At 43.9% G+C, this 24079-nt stretch overlaps 1 protein-coding gene across 1 annotated transcript in view; it reads right to left on the bottom strand.

Moving 5' to 3' along the window:
• Positions 1-3042: 3042 nt before the first annotated feature.
• The window catches only part of slc27a6 (solute carrier family 27 member 6), a 46484-nt gene continuing 25447 nt past the window's right edge, over positions 3043-24079 (bottom strand). The window contains exons 3-10 of the mRNA XM_031282336.2: positions 18452-18610; positions 13198-13322; positions 10963-11157; positions 8812-8902; positions 8487-8685; positions 6378-6475; positions 6017-6147; positions 3043-3780 (exon numbers count right to left, since the gene is read on the bottom strand). Coding sequence (XP_031138196.2) covers positions 3604-3780; positions 6017-6147; positions 6378-6475; positions 8487-8685; positions 8812-8902; positions 10963-11157; positions 13198-13322; positions 18452-18610 — 1175 coding nt within the window. The 3' untranslated portion in view covers positions 3043-3603. The remainder of the gene's footprint in view (positions 3781-6016; positions 6148-6377; positions 6476-8486; positions 8686-8811; positions 8903-10962; positions 11158-13197; positions 13323-18451; positions 18611-24079) is intronic.

The raw sequence follows: 24079 nt of genomic DNA, 5'->3' as shown, positions 1-24079 counted from the left end.
AATGTGATTATTTTGTTTCATAATTAATATGTATTAAACACATTGTGTGCCGTGATTGGTCAACGTATTGTGGGAATTTGCTTAATGAGTAAAAACTATGGCGTCAGATTTATGTCATATGTCGCGAGTGAGATGAAACATTCCCCAGAGCAAATTATACTATTTCACGTCTGCCATACACGCTCTGACAGGTAAAGGATGGTTTATACCAGAGTTATGAAAATAAAGGATTTGTTTTATCATAATGCAGATAATGTTCAGGGCTAATTTAATATGACTTCCATACTGTATCCAATGTTTTTTTTTCAAAGTAAATATGATTTGAGAGGTATTTTCAAGTTTACTTTTCAAAAAGCAAACAAAGAAATTAAAAGATGTATTTCTATTGCCGGGGTAAAATTATGGAAAAATGCCAATATACATTTTTAAATTTGCAACTCGTGGTTTTTAAGAAAATGGTTTGTAATGCTATTTTAGAGGGTTACAAATGTGGTAAATTTTCTTACGTTCCTTTACTTATATCTGTTTTTTTGTTTTGTATTCCCTTTTCCTACGAGGTGGGTAGATTTAATAAAGCCTAATCCTTTCAGTCACTATTTACTGTTTGAGTTTACACTGTGATATATATATATAATTATTGTTTTTATGATGACAACTACTACTACTACTAAAACTACTCCTACTACCTGGGTGAGACACCGTGGCGCGGGCATCTGTAGATGGAACGCAAGGTTCGTTGCAGTATGCTCCGGAACGCCTGGCGGCTTTAACACTAAACATTTTGTGGATAAGCAAGAAGTCAACCAGAATGGAAGAACATCACCAGAAATGGGTCATTATCCACCATGGCTACACGCGCTGCACTGGAGCTCCTCTGCGATGGTAGGTACTAGATCGGATCTGCTAGATGTGTCGACGTAAAAGGACGTGCCTCGTGGCCCGCCTTATTCTGCCTCTAAATGGCTTACCCTGGAATTCTTACCCTAACCCTAACCCTGGAATTCTTACCCTAACCCTAACTCTGGTATTCTTACCCCAACCTAACCCTGGAGTTCTTACCCTAACTCTGGTATTCTTACCCGAACCTAACCCCCTAACCCTGGAATTCTTACCCTAACCCTGATATTCTTACCCCAACCTAACCCTGGTATTCTTACCCTAACCATCCCCACTCCTCTTGCCTAAACCTAGCTACGTTGGTCATTCTAGCAGATCCGATTTAGGATATACTCTCTGTGATAGACACATTGTGAGGCCGAGACGTGGACGAGGAAATGCACTTCAGCTACTTCCGCATGTCCGCTCCCCGTTTTGATGAGCTGCTGCATCGCTTTAATCCGTACATTCAACATGGAAGGACCCACAGCAGCCCGGTCAGTTTGCAAGAGAGACTGGCTCTGACTTTGAGGATCCTTGCATCTGGGAGTTCAATCAGGAGAGACTTCATTTTGAGTTGAGAATTATTCATTCATGCACAATAAAAAAATGATACATGAGAAAAAGTCTTTGGCGATTAGACCCCATTGTCATTAAATTCCTGTGAAGTCATATTTTAAAGGTGGTCGAGAAACTGTGAAGAGTGTAGGAAATCCCCCCTGATGAAGCCTAGACCCTGGTGGTGGTGGCGATGACTGAAGAGGATGCTGAGATCTGATTGGATAAGAAGAGGAGCTCAGACCTGGCGCTGGAGATAACAGGAGGTGAACGGGGAGGAGGAGAACATTTAAATATTGACAGCAGAGGTGTGATTGGCTAATAAAGATTGTGGCTAAATCTGGTTGGGTTAACTAAAAGAGTAAACGCACCCAATCAGCTGATAAGGAGAAGCAGGAGGAGAGGGAAAGAGAGGGGGATGAGAATGAGTGAGTGATAGTCTTCCTGGCTGAACATACACTAAGCTTCATTATACAAAACAGTGTTGCTGCTAGCTACCAATATGACTTGACGGCGGTGGGCCAATCCAAACGCTCACATCCCAACAACAGAACAGACAACAGAAACGTATACGTTTCTTTATTTACGTTGCTATCTTGCGCTACTTGTTAATAAAGACAGAAACTCTTCTGCCGGTACACCAACTCCGGGCTTCCTGTAATGACATCTGTAAATCTAGGTTGGGTTACCCCTATTTTCCACCAGGCGCGTCTGTGCTGCGTTCCAGAGGCGCCTGCGGCCCCCGCGAGAAATCGCGGGCACTCAAGTCAATGCTTGATATTCCACCAGCTGCGCCATGGCGCATCCCAGAAGTGTGTGTGAAGCGGCTCTCCGCTCCTCTAAAGATACACGCCAGGTCTATTTTCACGTGAGCCGCAGGGCGTCAATTAACCAAAATACCCCCCCCAATATCGTATATGTCTCCTCTACAACACTACGGGCGACAAGAGAGTCAGCTTGGAGGTAGAAAAACATAATAAACAGATCCTTTATATCAGGAAACGGCAGAAAAGAGAAGACATGGAGTTTAAATACAGGAGTGGAAGGTAGAGACTAGCTTAATAAACACCTGATTGTTCTGTAAAGTACTTGTAGACAATAAAATCTGCGAGTCACTCCGCTTCTGAGACGCTCCCGGTGTGGTATGGTGCGCCACGCACCATACCACACCGGGAGCGTCTCGGAGGACGGAACAAAACCGGAACGCAGCTCAGACGCTCCCAGTGGACAATGGGGGTAAGCGTTTGCGTATGAACGTAAAAACAATGTGGATCGTTTGTCTTCTGCACACACGTGCCACATGATGGTTCACGCGCACAGCTGACATTTTATAGACCAAACTAATCGGTTAATCGAGAAAGTAATCAACAGATTAGTTTAGCAAAGAAAATAATCAGCTGCAGCCCTAATCTACACTGGCACCGAAAACCTGTAGGCCCACTCTCGATTGTTGAATTGGTGCTCGGGAGCATGTTTTATCGTGGCACAAATCTGACGCCATAAAAAAACTGTGAAAAGAATATCTCGGGCTAAACTCGTTGATCTCGTTGGAAAAATAAGATGGACATGTTAAGCAGTTTGACAGGTGTCAGCAAAGTAGCAAAAACATAGCTGTGAACCATTTATTTTGTTTGTAAGTTACAAACCACATGTATGATTCTGATGAATGGATAATTTACCCCCCTGATCTTTGCAGAAAGACATTAAAAAAGACTATATAGAACAGTTCATGAATTCATTATGTATCTATTAATTTAGCCCAGATCTGTGTAATACCATTACCACATCCAATCTGTTGAATTGATTTATTAAGAGCTTTTAGATAAGGTGTTTCTTAGCAGTGTGTTGAACGGTTTGTTTCAGTTGAAGGTGTGAGCGGTGAAATAAGGTTTTATAGTGATGCGTTCAGGTTCACGTTATTCATCTGATGTTTTGTTTAACAAAGAAATCTCAGAGACATTACTGTTCACAGTATTTGATCAACTCATCATGGCTTCTCTTCACGAACCGGCTGATTGCTTTTCATTCAGACTTCAGTAAATCATTGAACGTGACTGTAGGCTCACTGGTTTCCACTGAATATAACACGCAGCAGCAGGCAGAGCTCAGTTCTATCCGTCTGTGTGCAACTGATTCCAGCTGAGTCATCCCTTCCTTACTTGGGGAGTTCTATAGCTTGCGTTCTCCGGCGATGATGCTCTGGTAGATGCTGTCTGTTAGAGGAATGTAGCTCTCCTGCGGGTAGTCCAATACATAGAGAAGATCAGAGATGGTCGCGGGGTTGAAGCCGCTCCGAACCAGCTGGAACTTCTGCTGTTTGAAGGTGCTCGTCATTTCCATCACCTCCTAAAGGGAAGAAACACCAGGATTCAGTCTGAAATAAATACGCTTTGAACATGAACTGTCGAATGTTTGTTGAAAATTCCAGTTGGGACCTACAGTTATACATCTACAGTGGCTACTTTAGGTGATTTCTCATTGCTCATAGCTGTGCATGCCATTAGAGCATGCTGGCTCTAAAGCTGTGCACACATTAGCTGTGTAAAGGCTCTGACACACCAACCCAATTATCGGTCGTCTGACAGTCTGGCGAGGTCGGTGACCCGAGTCTGTTCAGCGTGTACCTTGCCATCATCAGTCGAAGGAGCCATTGGCATCCATTTTGGCCGGTTTGACTTGTTGAATCGGCCAGTGGGCAGTCAGACTCAATGACCAATCTGATTGGTGGAGTGCTAGCCCTTGACTAGTGAATCAGTGCTTCTTCCACAAGAAGCACTGCCAACGCCAGTATCTTCTTATTACTAGCCGTGGTATTTTCTTCCGTTCAGCGAGTAATGACAACAACGATCCTTCTTGACTACTATCACCACTCTCTGATAAAAACAATAACTGGCGACAGCGTGCTCTGTGTTTATGAGGTCTAGAGAGATGTTCTGTCATTTCCGGTTTCATTTTTTGAAAACAGCCCCGAAATCACCATCACCATCACCAAACCCACCAGACTCCATGTTAATAATCACTACTTTTAGCGTGTATAGAGCCAGCGTATTTCCACATGTAAATGGGTGAATTTAGGGTTTATTTTCTGTCGACTTTGATTGAAGTGTGTTTTACGGTGATGAAAGTACTGCTTATTTTATCCCAGAATGTATCTGTGGTGTAGCCAGACCTATCTCCACAGCACTCTGGCAATGTGAAACTATGCTTAGGCAGACAGTGTCACTACACTTTGCCCTAACCTTCATTCTGGTCTATGCATCTGTCCATTGCACATACTATATTTTCTTTACATTCTGCACTCAATCCATTCAGCCACCTTTTTCTTATGCTAAACAGCTATTATGTATATTTTGGTTTCTGTTTCTGTATTTATTGGTTATTCTTATTAATGTTGAATATGTTTGTTTGTTTATGTATGCACCATTCACCAAGGCAAATTCCATGTAGGTGTAACTCACTGTGGTGATAAACGCCTTTCTGATTCTGATTCTTATTCTGAGTTACATAGTTCCACATTTGTATGAGCTTACTGTAAAGTTGTGCAATTACACATTCCACCAGCTGATGTCAGTGGTGTCATCCTAAACCTGTTCTGTCCTGGATGGATGGAAACTCCACTATAGTCCTCTAACGAAGAACATTCATCAACAAAATCAAGACGCAGAAACAGTGTGTCAGCATTAGGGCTGGGTATCATTCAAAAATATTCCATACCAGTACCAATACCAATACTGTGACTTTGATACCAGGTCCTGAACGATTGAAATTGGGTTTTGAATGACGAGGCATTGAGACTGCCTCTCTTAGTTATGCTATTATAACTCCAGACTGCTGCTTGGGGAAGTTCCTTCGTTCCAAGGACACAATGAGCTGCTCTCTCTTCTCTCTTTTCACTTGTCTCCTTTTGTGTGGATCTTAGTCCCAGAAATGCTTGTTACTAACCTAGCTCTGGGGAGTTTTCTCCCCGGTGTCCCTATGTTTCTTCTTCACCCAGAATATCACCTTGGAATAGGGTGGCACCTAGACCAGGGTCTTGGGTGCAGCTGTCGCTCTGGACCTACTACACCCTGCTACGCTCCGCGATTCCACGCAGTGCCCGACTGCGTCCTGCTGCGTCCAACCGCGTCCACCCAGGCTGCTGTGCCACACCACACCCTATAACGCCCTGCTGTGCCCTACTATGACATGAACTACTACGACTACCATTGTGGTCACTGTTCCACTATCTTTATTGTGACTACTATTGCCACCATTCATCACACCCCCAACCGGTGCCGTCAGACACCGCCTACCAAGAGTCTGGGTCTGTCCCAGGTTTCTTCCTAAAAGGGAGTTTTTCCTTGCCACTGTCGCAATAGCTGCTGCTAATACTTGCTCTTGAGGCAATCACTGTAATAGTTGTGGCTTTGTAAATTACAGAGTGTGGTATTTGCATTACTCTATCTGTAAAGTGTCTCAAGATAACTCTTATTATGATTTGATACTATAAATAAAATTGAATTGAATTGAGACAATTCGATCAGTGCCTAACAGGTATTGAGTTGAGTATCCAGCCCTACTCAGCATGTCTCTGCTCTGTTACCTGAAGCCTTATGAACAGTGGACGAGCGTACGGTGGGATTTCCCTCATCACATGCTCAAACAGTTTCTTCCCATCGAACGTGTGTCCTGGTCGTACAATCATGGCAGCCATGCCCGCTCTGCCCTCGTGCCCTGTGGACACAACATGGTTTAGACTCATCATCATTCTCCAGCTCAGGGTTATTCTTCATCAGGAATGGTAACAGCACTTAGCGGGAAACTATTGCAATAATAAAGTTATTATATGTGGTACAGTATTAGGGGATGATTATTCTGAAAACACCTATACTGGAAACTTCCAAAGGCATGTTGGCTGATGGAGATGAGCAGAATTTGGAGGGCAAAAGGAGACTTAAACAAACCTTGTATTTCCACTCCGTATACATTGACTTCTTGGATAAAATCCACCAGCCCGAGAGTCTCTGTTACCTCTGTCGTTGCTACATTTTCACCCTTCCACCTGAAGTCAGGGAAACAAGATGATGATTAACAGTGCAAGTGTTGTGTCCTAAATATAAAAAAAATTAAATTAAAAAACAGTGCAAGTGTTGCAGCCAGAAACAAAGGGCGGATGCTGGAGCGTGGTTCCACTTGTCACGACTGTATGTGTTCCATCTCTGAAGTCCGCCTGCAGCTGATAAACTTCCACCGTCTTGCTAACAATTGCTGAGGTCTTTCAGAACCATGTTTTGTACTGTGGTGTCTATTTTTTATTTATTTATTGTATTTCTACCACAGGCAATACAACGTTTTAACACTTCACAAACATAGGTTTTACTTACATCTTTATAAATAATATTTAAGTAGTAGTACATTTTTATTCCCAATTTGTATACATGTTTGTACATTCTTTTGAATAGTTGTTCTTGTATTCTATTTATTATTTCTTGTATATTCTATATTTTGCTGCAGTAGCACTGAAATTTCCCAATTTGGGATCAATAAAAGTCTATCTAATCTAATCTATTGTCATGGTGAGCTTTTCCTTTGGGGAATATAAAGACTATCTATCTGTGTTCCAGAAGCATTACCTTTAGTGTATACTGCAGCTACCCTTACAAAGTGTGTACTGTTGCATGGCAGAATGCATACTGTTGGGACATACTACTTCACCCTAACATTGCACCGTAAACTCTCTTGCTCATATATCCGTCGAGACCTGGTAAATGGCCACATCTTTCCAGAGTTTCTGTTATAAATGTGTTGTCTTTAGGCTGACGACATCATCGGGCTGAACAGCACCATAGGGATGGACTCCTTAACCCTTGTGTTGTCTTTGGGTCAACTTTGACCCAAGTTTTTAATATTCGAAATATGGGTTTCTTTCAAGCAAATTGCAACAACAATAACAATAATATGGATGTACATTGTATGGAACCCAAACAACATTTAAAAAAAAACAATATTTCCATTACATTTTGGGTGTTTTATTCAATTTTATAGCATATACATTTTTTTAAATGGTTTCAAAACCGCATCCTGACTAAACTTTGACAGTCAGTGATGCACTCGACATCCTCTGATCTTACCTATTAGTCAAAATAATTCATAATTTCAGCTTTTTTTAACTCGAAAATTTGGTTTAATGTCATATAAATTAGGTTTATTGATCATGAATTTAAAAAAGCGTTAAGGAAGTTGAAGTGATGGTTGGGAGTAATTTCACCCTAGGCTGCTTTGCACCTTGACCTCGAGCCAAACAACCCCCCATAAGCTTTTTTCCCTTGTTATAACGTTGGTCGAGTTAGCGTTATCAGCTGGTTAGCTTAGTGCAGGCGCTAATGGATCCATGTTTGTATCTCGTAAATTACCCCACTAATAATGCCCGGAAAGATACCAAACTTCTACAGTAGTACAAATAGTTTCTGTACTTATAAAACGAGGCATAAGGAAGTTTGTAACTACACCAGAAGTATATTTAAATAACACTTGCCTGATGGAAACTCTTCTCGGCTGCTACCGCATCTATTGCTTTTAAACCACAGCCGGGATATATACAACTGTGTGGCATCTTGTCCTATCGCCTCACGCTGCAGTAGCTGCTTCTGCTGTTTACTCGCTTCTTGATTCTTCTTTACCAGTAGTCTCTTCCGGCAATAGATGTTGTGCTCTGTAGTTATACATTTTCTAATGCCTCATTTTATAAGTAAAGAAACTATTTGTACTACTGTAGAAGTTTGGTATCATTCCGGGCATTATTAGTGGGGTAATTTACGTGATACAAACTTCGATGCATTAGCGCCTGCACTAAGCTAACCAGCTGATAACGCTAACTCGACCAATGAAGTGAAATTACTCCCAACCATCACTTTAAGAAGTGACAAAAAAAAAAAAAGCATAAAAAAAAGGGACAAAAACGTTGAAAAAAGGCCCCCCCAAAAAAAGAAACCCTGAAGGACAACAAGTTCATGGTCGACGGGAAGACAACACGAGGGTTAGAGGTGGCAGTGTACGGTGGGTACCAACTGTACCTGAAGGTGTCTCCCACTCGGTCCCTGAAACAGATGAAGCCCTCCTGATCTTCAGCCATGAGGTCGCCCGTGTTAAAGTAGGCGTCTCCTTTCACAAACACGTTTCTCATCAGCTTCTTCTCCGTCAGTTGCTTGCTCCCAGCGTAGCCAAAGAATGGGCTGGTGGAGCTCACCTTGGACAGCAAAAGCCCCGTCTCGCCTGAGAAGAGACATGGAACGGAAAGTCTCAAATCAATACACTATCATTGTCAGGTGAAGTCAACTTTCAAAGAATAACAAGAAAGGCAATCCTGTTGTGGAAATGTTCTTTGAGTTGCACTCTTACCCCTTTCCACTCGCTGACAGAAACCATTCTGATCGGTCACTGGTTCATCTTTCACCATGTCATACTTTATCAGATCATACTTGAACAGGAGCTACACCAAAAGCAAGAGAAACAATCATTGCATTGGGCAGTGGCATTACAACCTAATCTAACTAATGGAACAATCACCCACTAATCAGCTTCAGGTTACCAGATATTTTTCACAGCACACATTTTAACACTGACTGGACAGCAGGCCTGGGTCGCTGAGAGATTCTGACCGTTTGATAACCTTCAGCAAGAACATCACAGTTTCACAGTATCGCAATTACAGCTTTAAGATGTATTATTTTGAAATGTCTGGGTAAGAACATTTCCATTCAGCACAATGTATTTGATTTTAAAACACACTGCACACGGGCAGGGAGAAGGATTTCTAAACTGCACTTTCTGTCCTTGAAGACTCCAAAACCAGCTCATACCACAGGAACGGTATGACGGGAAGTTTTAGTGGTTTTGAAACCGTGACTTTTTCAAACTGGTAACCTACTGGAAATAAGACTTATTATAAGTTCCTAGTGGTAGCGCCCTCTAGTGGCCGTAGTAGTTCTGACAGGAGTAAAGCAGGAAGTGAGGTGAGGACGTATAACCGGCAATTTCCACTGGATGCGGAACGTCTGCGGAACGTCTGCGGAACGTTTCCGGAACGTCGACGGAGTCATTAGGTTTCCATTAAAGTCAATGTGTGTATTTCCACTGACTGCAGAAGGTCTGCGTCCCTACTCCGTCCCAGTTCCGTCAGTCCGCAGCCCTCCGGAGCAGATACGCAGAGCTTCTATTTTTGACGGACGACGGAGAGCTCCGCAGCAATTCAGCACAATTCAGATTGTGCGGGACAGGAAGTCGAGCACAGAAACAAAATAAAACATCCGGTAACTTTTCAAAATAAAATACACCGTGCTCACGGCAGGTCATATTTCCCTGCACTACACCTTGAAAACACAGCACAGAGTAGTTTCCCCTCTACTCCTCTGGATGGAAACTAACTGGTGTTGGTTTTGTGGGTCTGTTTATAGAAACTACATCCTGTTATATCGCGCGAACATACGTGAACTCGCGAGATCTCGAGGTCGGCTGGCCGCAGCCGTTACACAACAAATCCGGACCTGGTGGGTATTGACGGACGGCGGAGCACGCAGCCGTTCTGCAGCGGAGCCGGTCCGCAGACGTTCTGCATCCTGTGGAAATCCACGGTAAGAGCGGCAAACGTCCTGGTAAGGAGGCAGGTTGGGGGGGATGGGTCAATCAAACACAGGACTTTCAAACAGAGTCAACTTTGATTTTTTTTCTAAATTTAGCCATTTCGCCGACTATGAATTTTCATAGTCAAATCAGAATTGTACAGTCTTGCCTATCATCGACTGATCCTTGAATCACGTGGGTGGGGGGTGGGTGCTGTAGGTCACAGTTCATGGAAAGTGAAACTTAAATCTGTCATGGGGCGGTTGGATGTATTTACTCACTAAAAAGATGTATTAAGGCGCCCGGATAGATCAGGTGGTAGAGCGCGCACTCATAATAGAGGTTTACTCCTCGACGCCGCGGTCACGGGTTTGACTCCGACCTGCGGCTCTTTGCTGCATGTCATTTCCCTCTCTCTCCCCTTTCATGTTTTCAGCTGTCCTGTCAAATAAAGGCCTAAAAATGCCCAAAAATAAATAAATAAAAAAGATTTATGAAAAGCCTCAAAGATTCGCGACGAGACAAAACCGATTTAGAACGTTGCAGTGAAAAGTTGCAGAGGTCAGAACCGGTCAGGAGGCGCAACAAGCGCCCGCCAGCACGGTATATGGTGGAGTGCCCGTTGTTAAAACAGAACAGTGAATCAGAGAAGTAAAACGTTTTTGCCGTTTCATCACTAGAAATGCAGCTGTAGCAAGCATCTTACTATTACTAACGTCATCCACCCAATATTTGGTCTGATCTGGACTTTACGCCTCTGCGAAGATTTCTTTCTCTTTCAATCAAAGCATGGAATTTTCGAATATGCACCCCTATTTAAATCACCTAAGTCAGGCAACCAGTGTGTGTTACATGGGATATTTACTACTTTCATTTCATCCCCTCCTCACTTCTTGCAGAGCTCACACCATTAGGCTACAAAGTACTCACCCTGTAGAAGAAGTTAGAGCGGCCCACAGTTCCGATCTTGCCGACGTGGTTCATGAAACACAGGTTTCCCTCGGTGGAGCCATACACCTCGCACATTTGAACGTTCCCAAAGCGACTGTGGAACTCCCGCCAGACGTCCTGCCGCAGACCATTCCCGACTCCCATCCGCACCTTGTGAACCTTATCCTCGTCTGTCTGATGCGGGGAGAAGGATGGGATGACATTAGCTCAATAGATCCGACTGCTGACAACTAACCATTTCTCAATGAACAAATGAAAAATTAGGGAAAATAATTCAATGTTAATGCACATTCTGATTAAGTCAGTTGCAAAAATGAAAAGAATAGAAAAGTCAATGCTATCAATATACCTATAGCAAAGAGAATGTTTTTTATGCAAATGAGGCTTTTTCAGCTTATAAATTTCCACTTGACGTTCAGGTTGAATTAGGACATTCTTCAAGACAGCGCGCTGAGAATGATTTCTGGGTCACAAGCTGGAGGATCGAGGAGCCGAGAAGGCACAAAATTGTGAATTGTGAATTTTGATTTCATTAAAGGTAATTACTTTTTTGATTATCATGTAGTCTAGGTGCTACATAAATACTGTGACTGTATCAATATGCTCAATCCACAGAGAAATGCACACAGCCTGTATTCAGAAACTGTGCCTTTTAACGAGCCTTCAAGACTTCCTGTACGGTTGTGATGTCACAACTGTACTATACATAAGTAGAACGTTCTGCTACAGTGCCGTTACAGTCATTCTCCGGCTGCAATGGTGGTGCAAAAACACAGAGAGTGCAGATGCTGAAGACCCGGAAACACTGACCAATCAGAGCAGACTGGGCTTTTTCAGGAGGGGGCCTTAAAGAGACAGGCGCTAAAACAGAGTGTTTTAGACAGAGGGGAAATACAGTTATATTTAGACAGACAGTATTAGAAAAATATCGTGTTTTTTTTACATTAAAGCATGTAAACATGTTCTAGTACAAAACCAAAGTACAAGTATAAACCTGAAAATGAACATAATATGGGACCTTTAAATCTTAAAAACTACTGTGTCTACTACAATGACTACATTGGCATGTGAAGTCTAAATAAGTATACTATGAACAGTTCATTCTCAGACTCGTGATCAAGTAAAAAGACGTTTGGGCAAAGCTACAGATGATGCCTGGTGTGTTTTTGTCCTCTGTGATGAGTTCTGTGGTATTTGCACATTGTGCATAATGAGCGCATACAGGCAGTAATTGGTCCTCACGCTTGTGTGCACACATTGACCTTGTGAAAAAGTGCTTATCTGCTGTTCGTGTCCACATCTTTAATTTGCAAATCAGTGTTGAGGACAGCATGGCCAGCCTTCCACCCACACAGTCAAATAACAGAGGGACAGGGGACAAAGAGGACTTTGAGTCCAGCCTCAAGACAGGATGTCCTGGGCCCTCACACTGTGTGTGCGTGCACGTCAACGTGTCCACCATGGGAGTACACAAACATGAAAACAAAGACCCTGCTTGTCCTTTTGCCACAGTTGTGCACAACTTTACTCCTGTGATTCACAAGTAGCAGTGACTGTAAAGAAGCCTCTCTACAGAGAAAACAAGTCTGCCTACGGTGAAAGGCATTGAGGCTTTTTCCTGTTGCTCAACTCTTAACTCACTTACTCTGTCATTCATTAAGTGGCAATGTATGTTGATTATCTGTTTAGTAGCCTGGCGTGTGGATAACAAATCACATGTTATATATGTATACAATAAAAGTGGAGAGTGGAAAACTTGAAGGTATTTTGGAGATCAATGGTTTGGGTGTCTACTAAACTTTACTTCAAATTCACAACAATCACACAGAAAGCAATCATTCTGAAAACTGACCAGACATGTTGGCAGAATGTGGGCACACTACTAACGTGACTATATCTATTTTTATTATACATATTTTATTTTGTTATATATACTATGTATGTATGTTGAAAATGTATTTCAATGTACATTCTTTTAATTCCATATCTATTTATCTATTTATCTAACTAACTATCTTATCAAAGATTCCACAGGGCATATTGTCATTTAGGGGGGTGATACAACAATGTGAATTTTACTTAATAGCAATTTTAAACCAAAATTAACCAGAAAGGAAGCGTTTTGTTGCTGTCAGTATGTCCATGCAGAAAGAGGCAGGATGTAGTTTTTGCAAGAGGTTATTGCCACTCCCAGCTGAATGGCGAACAGATTACCTTGGGCTGGTTGCAGAGGTATCTGCAGAGTTCACCAATATACTGGAAAACAGTAACGTCATGTTTCCTACAGTCCTTCCAGAACTGGGAGGCCGAAAACTTCTTCTTCAAGATGCAGGTGGCACCTGTCATACAACAGACAACTTCATTACATTCACTATTAAAGGATGCAATTCACATTTTCAACAATAGGTATATCTACTCCATAAATATAAATATGAACGTTAAATCAGATTTATAGATTGGCATTTCATTTCCATATAAAGTGTACTGTATATTTGAAATATTTTGTCGACAAGGGCTGGGTATCGTTCAAAGATTTTCAATAAAAAAATTTTTTAAATCCATTTAAACAAAAAGAAATTACAACAGTGCGGTACAAATCTTTTTCTATGTTTTTATTTTAGTTTTTCACAATAACAGCCAATCACAGACATTATTAGATCTTGGTAGAAGCATGCGGCATGCTGATTGGCTCACTGACGCTGATGAGACTTACTCTTTGAGGTTTTGAAATTGAAAAAAAAATTGAAAAAAAATGAATCTGTTAGGCCGATGAAGGCCGACGCATGGTGACGGTGCAGGACACACAGCACAAACTAGGGCGACGGTCACCTTGGTGTGTCAGGGCCTTAAGCCCTGACACACCAAGGTGTTTGTTTCCTGTTGTGACTCACTTTTTTTCAGCTCACCTCTTTCGTCGGTGTAAAAGTGTGACTGTATTTCACTGGAGAGGATTCCAACAGCAGGATGTACAACAGTCTGCCACTAAAGCTATGAGCTAACAGACTCAAACTAGCTCTATGGTCACTACTGTTGTCTGAAAAACAACACAGACGGGACTAAATGTTGCGTTTACTTAAAACTGGTAAACCTCGTGGTGCATTCAAAGTTATTGTAAAATACCCTTTTCTCATCTGTTTTTTTTCTTTTAACATCAATTTATTGGTGAAAGAAGTAATTATTGTTAAAAGTAATTGTTATTACATTTTTAATAATCATTTAAATCTGCCCCTTTTTTGTGCTGATTCAAAAATTGATCTGATCCGTGACTCAAAACCATGAAATGAACCGTGAGTTTTGTGATCCGTTGCACTCCTATTTGAGAGGGATGGGAAATTATATTGCAAGCCATTATCTCATTGTCTCATTATTAACATGTGTGGTATAGTTGCATACAAAATGAATTGGTCCAAATATAGGCAGTTTAAAACATGGAAACTGTATTGTCAATTTCGGCAACCAAAAGCTAATGCCTGGTTGCCAAGCTAGTAACCATGTAGCAAAAGTTAGTGTTGAGCCCTGTACACAAACTCACAATGCCAGGAGTGTCAGACCTGCAGCTCTGGACCCAACTTTAATCTATGCCAGCTATTGTCTTTCAAATCTACAGGAGCTATCATTTCCCTTGCCTGTAGGTGGCCACATGTCTATATGTGCAGGTCTTTCTTTCCAACAGCTGGTGAAGGTTGACAGGTGTACACCGGTTGGACAACAACAGAACAGCTAGCCCCATGTGTCTAAAACTATCATGACACCAGCCTCCCCAAGGTTTGTTAGCACAAGCTGTCAGGACGTTGACCTCTAGCAGTAAAGGGCGTTGAACTGTCAGCTTTGGTAGCAGTTGGAACAAATGCAGAAGCCAAGGATTCATCAATAGGACAGCTGATTAGACTTTTGCTGCTTTCCCAAAACATAAAAAAACTGTAACACTACCTTTAACCTCATTCTAAATCAGCTGCTGGGATAAGCCATACCATACTGTCATGTAGTTTAAACCCAGACATGAAGGCTCATACAGTGGGCCATTCTATGTAGAGGGCAAACACCTAAAACAATCATATTCTCCATAATAGTCTCCAGTGTCCACTTCCTGCTCTAAAGCCTCTAATTATGTCGCAGGTCCTCAAAGGGGACACATTGTTTGGCAGTTATACTGTGTGCTCAGTGGACACTGTGCAGGCCTGAATACCAAAAAATTGCTCCCCTGTATCTATTCTAACATGGAACTCAATCATCCGACGGCTATGTGCATGTGGCTGGGCTACATTCATGCAATGAGGACACATGCCTTCATATCATTATATAACTTACAAGTTTAAAAAAGGTCATTTGAAGTTCAAAAGATAAATAATATGTATTTCTGTTTCTATTTCCAGCATCCCAAATGAGCTCTGACCCTTTGAAAATATTCTCCAACTAAGACCATCAAAATGTCGTTAGATCATTTATTTTGTAATTTTACATTCGTCCAGGAGGAAAAAATAAGAAGACCTTTCTTGCTCTAGACTTTTGTCACAGTGTGTATCACTCAATGACATAACGCCTGCATGCAGTCACTCAATAAAATGTATTTCTGTCAAGGTGGTGGTTTTTCCTGTTTATTGTTATTTCAATCCCTGTTTGTATGTTTCCCTGTTGTCTGTTTCGTGGTTGTGTGTTACCCGTGTTCTTTCTGTGTTCTGTTTTGTTTCCTAGTTCTGTCCTTGCTTCAGTTTCCTGTCTTACTTTGTAGTGTCTGGCTGCGTCAAAAAGTCAAAAATGTTACCTCCTACGTCCTTTCCTAACCACTTTTCCTTAACCCCGATGGTAAACGTCATGAGGTCAAGGAAAGGTGTGAAGGAGAATTCAAAAGGAATTAGGAAAAGACAACCACATACTGCAGTCATCTGCAGTATGTAGTAGGAGATTTCGAAAACGGCCCTTGTCTTAAAACACAAAATGGGCGTTTCTCAATCTGTGTTCTTCTATTGACATGTGTTCTTGTGTCCCTGTGAAACGTCATCTCATGTTGCCAAAGTTCTGTCCCAATACACAAGTTCGCATTTCACCAAGAACAGTTAAGATTCCCAGAAATGTTCTTGACGCCCATTTTACCGAGGATGCATTGGTTGGTAACTTGTATGAACTTGGCAGCACCCGTATCCCAACATTCATTTCGGCATTCAGTGAGGGTCGGGGTTCCGGTACAGACAGACCAACAACGGGAACATTTTAACAATTTTCGCCATCTTATTCATCACTAAATTCACTTGTGAGAACGTTTTAGGCAAGAAATGAACGGTTTAGATTTCGAATATAGGCATCTTTGCCGAATTGACAATTTGCTCCAAAGTTTTCGGAGTTGAGGAGCTCCATAAAGTGACGCGGCCGCCAGCTTGCGCCTGCCGGGGCGCTCGGGGACCCCGCTGTAAGCCGGAGGTCTTTTAGACCGGTCCCGTAAATAAGAGACTTTTATTTCACCGTTGACAGATCGTTTGTTTAAATATCACAACACATGTCCATCATAAGATTAACGGGAACCTGTGGTTAACTGTCTTTTCAGAGTTAAACTCCACAAGCACACACACACACACACACACACACACACACACCGCAGCTTCACAGACACACACAGCGCAGCAGGCAGAGGCGGGGGAGAGAGAGTTAATAATAATAATTAAATTATGCCATAGGCTATACATTAGATTTAGTATTTAGTTCATATTTTTTGGTGTATTTGTTTTCTGATTTATTAGAGGTTGCGTTTCAGTCTGTATGATAAATCAACAGTTGTACATAAAGTGGTAACATGCTATGACATGTTATGTAGACTAAAGGGGAGACACCAACCTTTATCATTTGAATTGCTAATTTCCATCTGTTGTCCCTGGGCATATACAGTGCACTACAATAATATAGACATGATAATTCCACATAACACTAATAGGGACACATAGGACACACCAGTGCATATGCCTACTTATTTTTTAATTTAAACTGACTTAAACTTATACACTAATAATAGTAGGGATCGCGTTCCACTCTTCTGAATAAGTAAGGGGTGTTTGAGCTAAACCATAAACAATAAAATTAAAGCTCAATAAGTTTTATTTTTCAATATTATTGCAATAGTTGTAACATTATGAGGTTTTCTTGTTTAAATATTATTGTGGTTTTTATTTTGGAGCCCTGCAGGTAGCCTCTGTGCTGGGGGGGTTGACCAATAACAGGAAGAAGGCATTGTCTCAAACTGTTAACAGAGTTTTCTGTGCTTGTGAACTTGCGAGTTCATTCTTCCAAGAACAACCAGCAAGAACGTTCTCCCCAAGAACACAGGTCTGTTCTTTGCTTTCTTGAGATTGAGAAACACCCAATGTCTTGTTTTACTTCCTGCCTTGTGTTTTCCCGTCTCTGTGATTGTCTGCCACGCCCGTACGTGTTCCACCTGTTCATCAACCCTCATGTTACCTGTCCCTCGTTACCTCGTGTAGTTAGTCTCTGTGTCATTACATGCGTCTTTTCCAAGACATTCCATGCGACTCTCCCTGAGTAGTTTTGTTGCTTGTGTTTTTGGATTTTCCTTTTGCCAGTTTTCAACCTGCTTGCTTCAGGACACTTTCTGTTGTAACCAGTTTTATTTATTAAACCTTCGAAACCTTACGCTGCCTCCTCGTCTCAACTCTCTGCATTTTTGGGTTCAAGTCTGCACAAAACCTGACAGTTTCATTATTACCCTCTGTTGGTGTTTGTTTTAACATTAGAGAGGTTGTGTTCAGTATTTGGATTATTGTGGCAGCATACAATATCGTACCCACGATACGATATCATCACGATACTTATGTCACTATACTTTATTATTGCTATTTTGAACATATTGTGATTTTCTGCGATATATTGGAATTTATTACCTTTTCTCCAACTTCAAATTACGTCCCCAAAGGAAAACTTTGTCAACAGTTTTATCTAAAAAGACAGATTTCTCTCAACTGAACCGTCCACTGGACTGTATCGACTTTTTTTTACCACTACTGCAAATATTGTCCGACACCACATATAGGCAGCAAAACTGAAACTCTGTGTTATCACAAACTTGATAGAAAAGTGTGTAGAGAAGCTCAGAATATATCAGCTGGCCATGTGTTGAATTTACTCCCACAGAACAGAAAGGAACCTTTTGTTTGTTTGTCGGGTTCTGTGAAGGCTCATAATGTTACCAGCTACATTAAGCTACGCTATCTTAGAACCCAGAGGTGTCTACTACAGTTCTGGCAAAGTAAGCTATAAGATAAAATAAAACCCGTTTTTTTCCTATGAGAGTTGCTCAATGGTGCATGAAGCTATCACAGAGCCAAAAACCAAGACACAGGCTCAAGTTGTTCTGGTTTTGTCTGAGGGCTGCCACAGTGTTAGATGTAAGATACTGTAAAAGAAATGCTTACAACATACAGTGAACACAAAAGACCTAGCCAAGCAGACATATTGTGAGTCCTACCTAGCTTTATGGTTCCTCCTATACCGATCAAGGAAGCGGCACTGTGGTAGAGCGGCAGACAGATGTACACCACATCCTCTTGAGTTGCTCCAAACGCCCAGAAGCCTGCTGCTGCCTTCAGGCTCTGCAGGTGAGTGATCACCGCAGCCTTGGGGAGCCCTGGGAACAGAAAAGACATTATACTGCATTACCCATACTTTCTGTCCATTTCAAATGCATTGCTGCCAATGTTAGCATGGGGAGGGAGTACATAGCCATGTGCAGCATGACAATACAACAAAGTGTCATGCAATGTGAAATTCAATTGTAATTCTACTAATATTATAGTAGTTTTGTGGCTGCTCCTGAGAAGACACACCTGGCTCCAACAATAACAAGAGAAAAGTACACTGACGTGTAGTCATGTACAGTCGTCCTTTCAGTCCTGTCAAGATGCCAACGATGCTGAACCCACAGATGCTCCCTCCTTCCCTCCCTGATTCCCCCTCGCTCTGTTTTAAAGCAACTCTTCAGTGATGTGCATGTGACAGAGACGGTGAAGAAGGCACAATTAGCAGAAGTCAAAGCACTACTGTTCTGACAGACCAATGACATCCAGTGGAAACAAGCTGTCTTTTTACTAAGCCTGATCTTAAGCTAAATTCACACTGATTTTTGTGAAAATAAATTTTGTGGCACATTCATTGTAGAACTAGTTTTCCATTAAAGTGAAACATCCACCAAAACCATGACGCAAATATTCAAACCAAACCTTAAAGGTGACCTATCATAGACCTCAACAGTCCCGCCCACAGCCGACTCCGGAAGTAAAAATCCCATTGATTTTCTCCATAAGGATTTAGAATACCAGTCATAATATCTAAACCATCCGAGGTAGACTGACCCCGAGCTACGTGGTTGTGTAACGAAGGTTTCTGCTCATGTAGAAGCTAGAAGTCTGTATGAAATCAACCTTGTTTTAAGAAAAACATGTTTTATCTGCGATTTAATGGAGAAAAACTACACTACCCACAATCCTAAGCGTAACAGCAACGTCTCTGATTGGTCCAAATCGCTGTTACCATAGAAACGTTTATCGTACCCGCGAAACCGCGAACGGCTAGAGCGAGCTTCTACCGTTGAAGTCTCTGATAGTTTCTCTACACGGTCTCGGACCTTTTGCCTTTTTTGCCCTTTTCAAAATGTTTTTTTGTGCCAATTCAAATGTGTTATGCTCACTATTCATGTCGTAGCTGGTTGGCTTGGTTCCAGACTTAAAACTCTGTTTTTAAGTCGTATCAGCAATTTTCAAAACATCAATGAAACAATTGAATGGGGAAAAACACTTCCGGAGACAGAGCCGAAAAAAAGTGGGTGAAAAAGAGTGATGGACTTCAAAATTGCAGAGTACAGTTTCTGCTCTATTGGGGCTACAGTTTGGCATAAGTTGTGATGTTGTAGCATGTACGGTTGATTTGTAATGAATTTTTGCATTGGCAGACGACTGGACTTGTGTGCAAAGTTTGTTGAGTTTTCGAGCATGGGAACATGGATTTCTTAGGAATAATAATAATAATAATAATAATAATAATAATAACTAGAACTGCAAGCAGTTATGACGGGGCCCAAGCCACCCACACCAGTCGCCCCCGACACCCAGGGGAGCGTGCGAAAGCGGAACCCGAAGCCCAGCGGCAGGGAGGCAAACGTCGATAAATATCGAGAGGCACGAGCCGCGACGTCTGCGGTACGTCGCCGTTGCAAACGTAGCGGTCAACAGTTCACCGCCACGCATATACAGACCACCTTTAAGAATTCTCTACAACAAACAAACTTCTTAACCCCCCTGACCACAGGGGACAGCAGAGAGAAATGAGAGCGTGACTGAGAGGGTGGAGGGGGGAGGCAGGTGTGGTGGTTGAAGGAGCAGGGGAGGTGGTCACGTTGTTGCAAATGGCGTCATAGGCGCCGATTTATGTTTTCCTCCGTGGGTGCTTCATGGGAAATTAAGAATCAATGACACCAACATAACCAATCACGCTATGACAGACGCTCCACTTAGCACCAACTGCAATGTTTAATTGCATGGTATCGGCTCCTATGAATGGTGTTGATTTTGGATTGAAAAAGTGAGAGAAAAGAGTTGCATTTGTCCACTGTGAAGGTTTAGCAACTTTGTCAAGTGGGTTAAGAAGTTTGTTTATTGTAAAAAACCAGGGGAGCACACAAAAGTAAAAACCAAAATGTAAGGGTAGGAGGCAAACATCAGCAATTATTGAGAAGTGTGAGCTGCAAGGTCTGTGGTACATTTCCATTGCAAAAATCCCATTAATAATACAGGCAAATACAATAGGGTCAACGCAGCTTCGCTGCTCGGCCCCTAATAATATCAAACACGTTTGATTTTGTCTGAACGTCCAGACGGGAAAAAGACTGACTGGGACTGAGTTTTATGACCTTACACTAAACGATGGAGACGACGGGAGTGCCCAACTCTAGCAAGACTCTCAGGATTTTATTACCATCCATCTTCTTCCGCTTATCCGGTAACGGGTCGCGGGGGTAGCAGCTCCAGCAGGGGACCCCAAACTTCCCTTTCCCAAGCCACATTAACCAGCTCCGACTGGGGGATCCCGAGGCGTTCCCAGGCCAGGTTGGAGATATAATCCCTCCACCTAGTCCTGGGTCTTCCCCGAGGCCTCCTCCCAGCTGGACGTGCCTGGAACACCTCCCTAGGGAGGCGCCCAGAGGGCATCCTTACCAGATGCCCGAACCACCTCAACTGGCTCCTTTCGACGCAAAGGAGCAGCGGCTCTACTCCGAGCTCCTCACAGATGACTGAGCTTCTCACCCTATCTCTAAGGGAGACGCCAGCCACCCTCCTGAGGAAACCCATTTCGGCCGCTTGTACCCTGGATCTCGTTCTTTCGGTCATGACCCAGCCTTCATGACCATAGGTGAGGGTAGGAACGAAAACTGACCGGTAGATCGAGAGCTTTGCCTTCTGGCTCAGCTCTCTTTTCGTCACAACGGTGCGATAAATTGAGTGTAATACCGCACCCGCTGCGCCGATTCTCCGACCAATCTCCCGCTCCATTGTCCCCTCACTCGCGAACAATACCCCAAGGTACTTGAACTCCTTCACTTGGGGTAAAGACTCATTCCCTACCTGGAGAAGGCACTCCATCGGTTTCCTGCTGAGAACCATGGCCTCAGATTTAGAGGTGCTGATCCTCATCCCAGCCGCTTCACACTCGGCTGCGAACCGATCCAGTGAGTGCTGAAGGTCACAGGCCGACGATGCCATCAGGACCACATCATCCGCAAAAAGCAGCGATGAGATCCCCAGCTCACCAAACTGCAACCCCTCTCCACCCCGACATCCTGTCCATAAATACTACAAACAGGATTGGTGACAAAGCGCAGCCCTGGCGGAGGCCAACTCTCACCTGAAACGAGTCCGACTTACTGCCGAGAACCCGGACACAGCTCTCGCTTTGGTCGTACAGAGATTGGATGGCCCTGAGAAGGGACCCCCTCACCCCATACTCCCGCAGCACCTCCCACAGTATCTCCCGGGGGACCCGGTCATACGCCTTCTCCAGATCCACAAAGCACATGTAGACCGGTTGGGCATACTCCCAGGCTCCCTCCAGGATCCTTGCGAGAGTAAAGATCTGGTCCGTTGTTCCACGACCAGGACGGAATCCACATTGTTCCTCTTCCACCTGAGGTTCGACTATCGACCGAACCCTCCTTTCCAGCACCTTGGAGTAGACTTTACCGGGGAGGCTGAGAAGTGTGATACCCCTGTAATTGGCACACACCCTCTGGTCACCCTTTTTGAAAAGGGGAACCACCACCCCGGTCTGCCACTCCTTAGGCACCGTCCCCGACTTCCACGCAATGTTGAAGAGGCGTGTCAACCAAGACAACCCCTCCACACCCAGAGCTTTAAGCATTTCTGGACGGATCTCATCAATCCCTGGGGCTTTGCCACTGTGGGTTGTTTAACTACCTCAGCAACTTCCACCAGGGAAATTGACGACAATCCCCCATCATCCTCCAGCTCTGCCTCTACCATAGAGGGCGTATTAGTCGGATTTAGGAGTTCCTCAAAGTGCTCCTTCCACCGCCCTATTACCTCCTCATTTGAGGTCAACAGCGTCCCATCCTTACTGTACACAGCTTGGATGGTTCCCCGCTTCCCCCTCCTGAGGTGGCGAACGGTTTTCCAGAAGCACCTTGGTGCCGACCGAAAGTCCTTCTCCATGTCTTCTCCGAACTTCTCCCACACCCGCTGCTTTGCCTCTTTCACGGCAGAGGCTGCAGCCCTTCGGGCCCTTCGGTACCTTGCAACTGCCTCCGGAGTCCTCTGGGATAACATATCCCGGAAAGACTCCTTCTTCAGTCGGACGGCTTCCCTGACCACCGGTGTCCACCACGGTGTTCGTGGGTTACCGCCCCTTGAGGCACCTAAGACCCTAAGACCACAGCTCCCCGCCGCAGCTTCAGCAATGGAAACTTTGAACATTGTCCACTCGGGTTCAATGTCCCCAGCCTCCACAGGGATGCACGAAAAGCTCCGCCGGAGGTGTGAGTTGAAAGTCTGTCGGACAGGGGCCTCCTCCAGACGTTCCCAATTTACCCGCACTACCCGTTTGGGCTTACCAGGTCTATCCAGAGTCTTCCCACACCCTCTGACCCAACTCACCACCAGATGGTGATCAGTTGACAGCTCTGCCCCTCTCTTCACCCGAGTGTCCAAAACATACGGCCTCAGATCAGATGAAACGATTATAAAATCGATCATTGACCTTTGGCCTAGGGTGCTCTGGTACCAAGTACACTTATGAGCATCCCTATGTTCGAACATGGTGTTCGTTATAGACAATCCATGACTAGCACAGAAGTCCAACAACAAACAACCACTCTGGTTTAGATCAGGGAGGCGGTTCCTCCCAATCACGCCTCTCCATGTGTCTCCATCATTTCCCACGTGTGCGTTGAAGTCCCCCAGCAGAACTATGGAGTCCCCCACTGGAGCCCCATACAGGACTCCATTCAAGGTCTCCAAGAAGGCCGAATACTCCGAGCTCTTGTTTGGTGCATACGCACAAACAACAGTCAGAGTTTTCCCCCCCACAACCCGCAGGCGTAGGGAGGCGACCCTCTCGTCCACCGGGGTAAACTCCAACGTAGCGGCGCTCAGCCGGGGGCTTGTGAGTATCCCCACACCCGCCCGGCGCCTCACACCCTGGGCAACTCCGGAGAAGAAAAGAGTCCAACCCCTATCCAGGAGTATGGTTCCAGAACCGAGACTGTGCGTAGAGGTAAGCCCCACCAGATCCAACTGGTAGCGCTCCACCTCCCGCACAAGTTCCGGCTCCTTCCCCCACAGAGAGGTGACGTTCCACGTCCCCAGAGCCAGCGTCTGCTGCCCGGGTCTGGTCCGTCGAGGCCCCTGACCTTCACTGCCACCCATGTGGCAGCGCACCCGACCCCAGCGGTTCCTCCCATAGGTGGTGGGCCCATGGGTTGGAGAGAGAGGTGCCACGTAGCTTTTTCGGGCTGTGCCCGGCCGGGCTCCGTGGCAAACCCGGCCACCAGGCGCTCGCTGACGGGCCCTCCATCTGGGCCTGGCTCCAG

The sequence above is a fragment of the Sander lucioperca genome, chromosome 14 (assembly GCF_008315115.2).
Source record: "Sander lucioperca isolate FBNREF2018 chromosome 14, SLUC_FBN_1.2, whole genome shotgun sequence".
NCBI lineage: Eukaryota > Metazoa > Chordata > Actinopteri > Perciformes > Percidae > Sander > Sander lucioperca.
Note: the sequence above shows the minus strand (reverse complement) of the source record. Positions and strands in the feature narration are given on the sequence as shown.